Source organism: Thamnophis elegans, chromosome 16, assembly GCF_009769535.1.
Source record: "Thamnophis elegans isolate rThaEle1 chromosome 16, rThaEle1.pri, whole genome shotgun sequence".
Taxonomy (NCBI): Eukaryota; Metazoa; Chordata; class Lepidosauria; order Squamata; family Colubridae; genus Thamnophis; species Thamnophis elegans.
In genome coordinates this window covers 34,282,306-34,283,106 of record NC_045556.1, presented here as the reverse complement: position 1 = coordinate 34,283,106, position 801 = coordinate 34,282,306, and the positions used below count along the sequence as shown (strand labels likewise).

General features: G+C 36.0%; 1 protein-coding gene across 1 annotated transcript in view; it reads right to left on the bottom strand.

Annotated features, from left to right (window-relative positions):
• Positions 1 to 289: 289 nt before the first annotated feature.
• LOC116519377 (surfeit locus protein 2-like) overlaps positions 290 to 801 on the bottom strand; it is a 5,022-nt gene continuing 4,510 nt past the window's right edge. Inside the window, 1 exon segment of the mRNA XM_032233229.1 lies at positions 290 to 452. Coding sequence (XP_032089120.1) covers positions 290 to 452 — 163 coding nt within the window.

Below are 801 nucleotides of genomic sequence, written 5' to 3'. Positions count from 1 at the left end.
GCTTCATTTTATACATACTACTAGTAAACTAAATTTAGCTTAATTTTTATTATACATTTTCATTGCATCAACCTGTATCTTTCCAGTAATAGTATGGTCTTATATCTCTTGCCATTTGTAGCATTAATGTTCTAGTTACTTTCTTAAACTTCTCTTGGCAACATGCTGTTCCTTTCGTATCTCATAAAAGCTTGAAACCCAACATCTGTTCTTTCCATATAGCTATCCTTAATAAGGTGGGTAGCTTGAAATGGCTGGGCAAAAACAAATGTACTTTCCAAGTAGACAGCTATTTGAAGTTGCAACTGCCAAAATATCTTAGGGAGATGTTTATGCGAGTGAGATTCGAACAGCTTGACACATAGTCAGATATGGCAGATTCCGTTCTGTACCCTACAAAGAGCGTCTTTGCATTTGCGGAGTGGCAGAGGTAGCATACCTGGCTCACAATCCTATTTGTATAAGGGGTGACAGGGGGGTACCTTGGTCCATATCCTAAAGGAAGGACCCATTGGGATCCCCATAGCAAAACAACTTAGTTTATGTGTGGAAAATAACATTTAACACAGCACAGGACTTCAACAAAATGGTTCATTTGAGAGCTGCATATGTGGGACTGATTGGGGTAGATTGCAGGGGTGACACCGAAATATAACTTTATCGTATTTTTATCTATATCTTAAATTATTGCATTGCATTCCAATTCATTTTAGACTGTATTTTATTCCAATTCCATTTTAAATCGTATTTTATTCAATTCCATTTTAAATCGGACTTGATCAAATTCCATTTTATCAAATT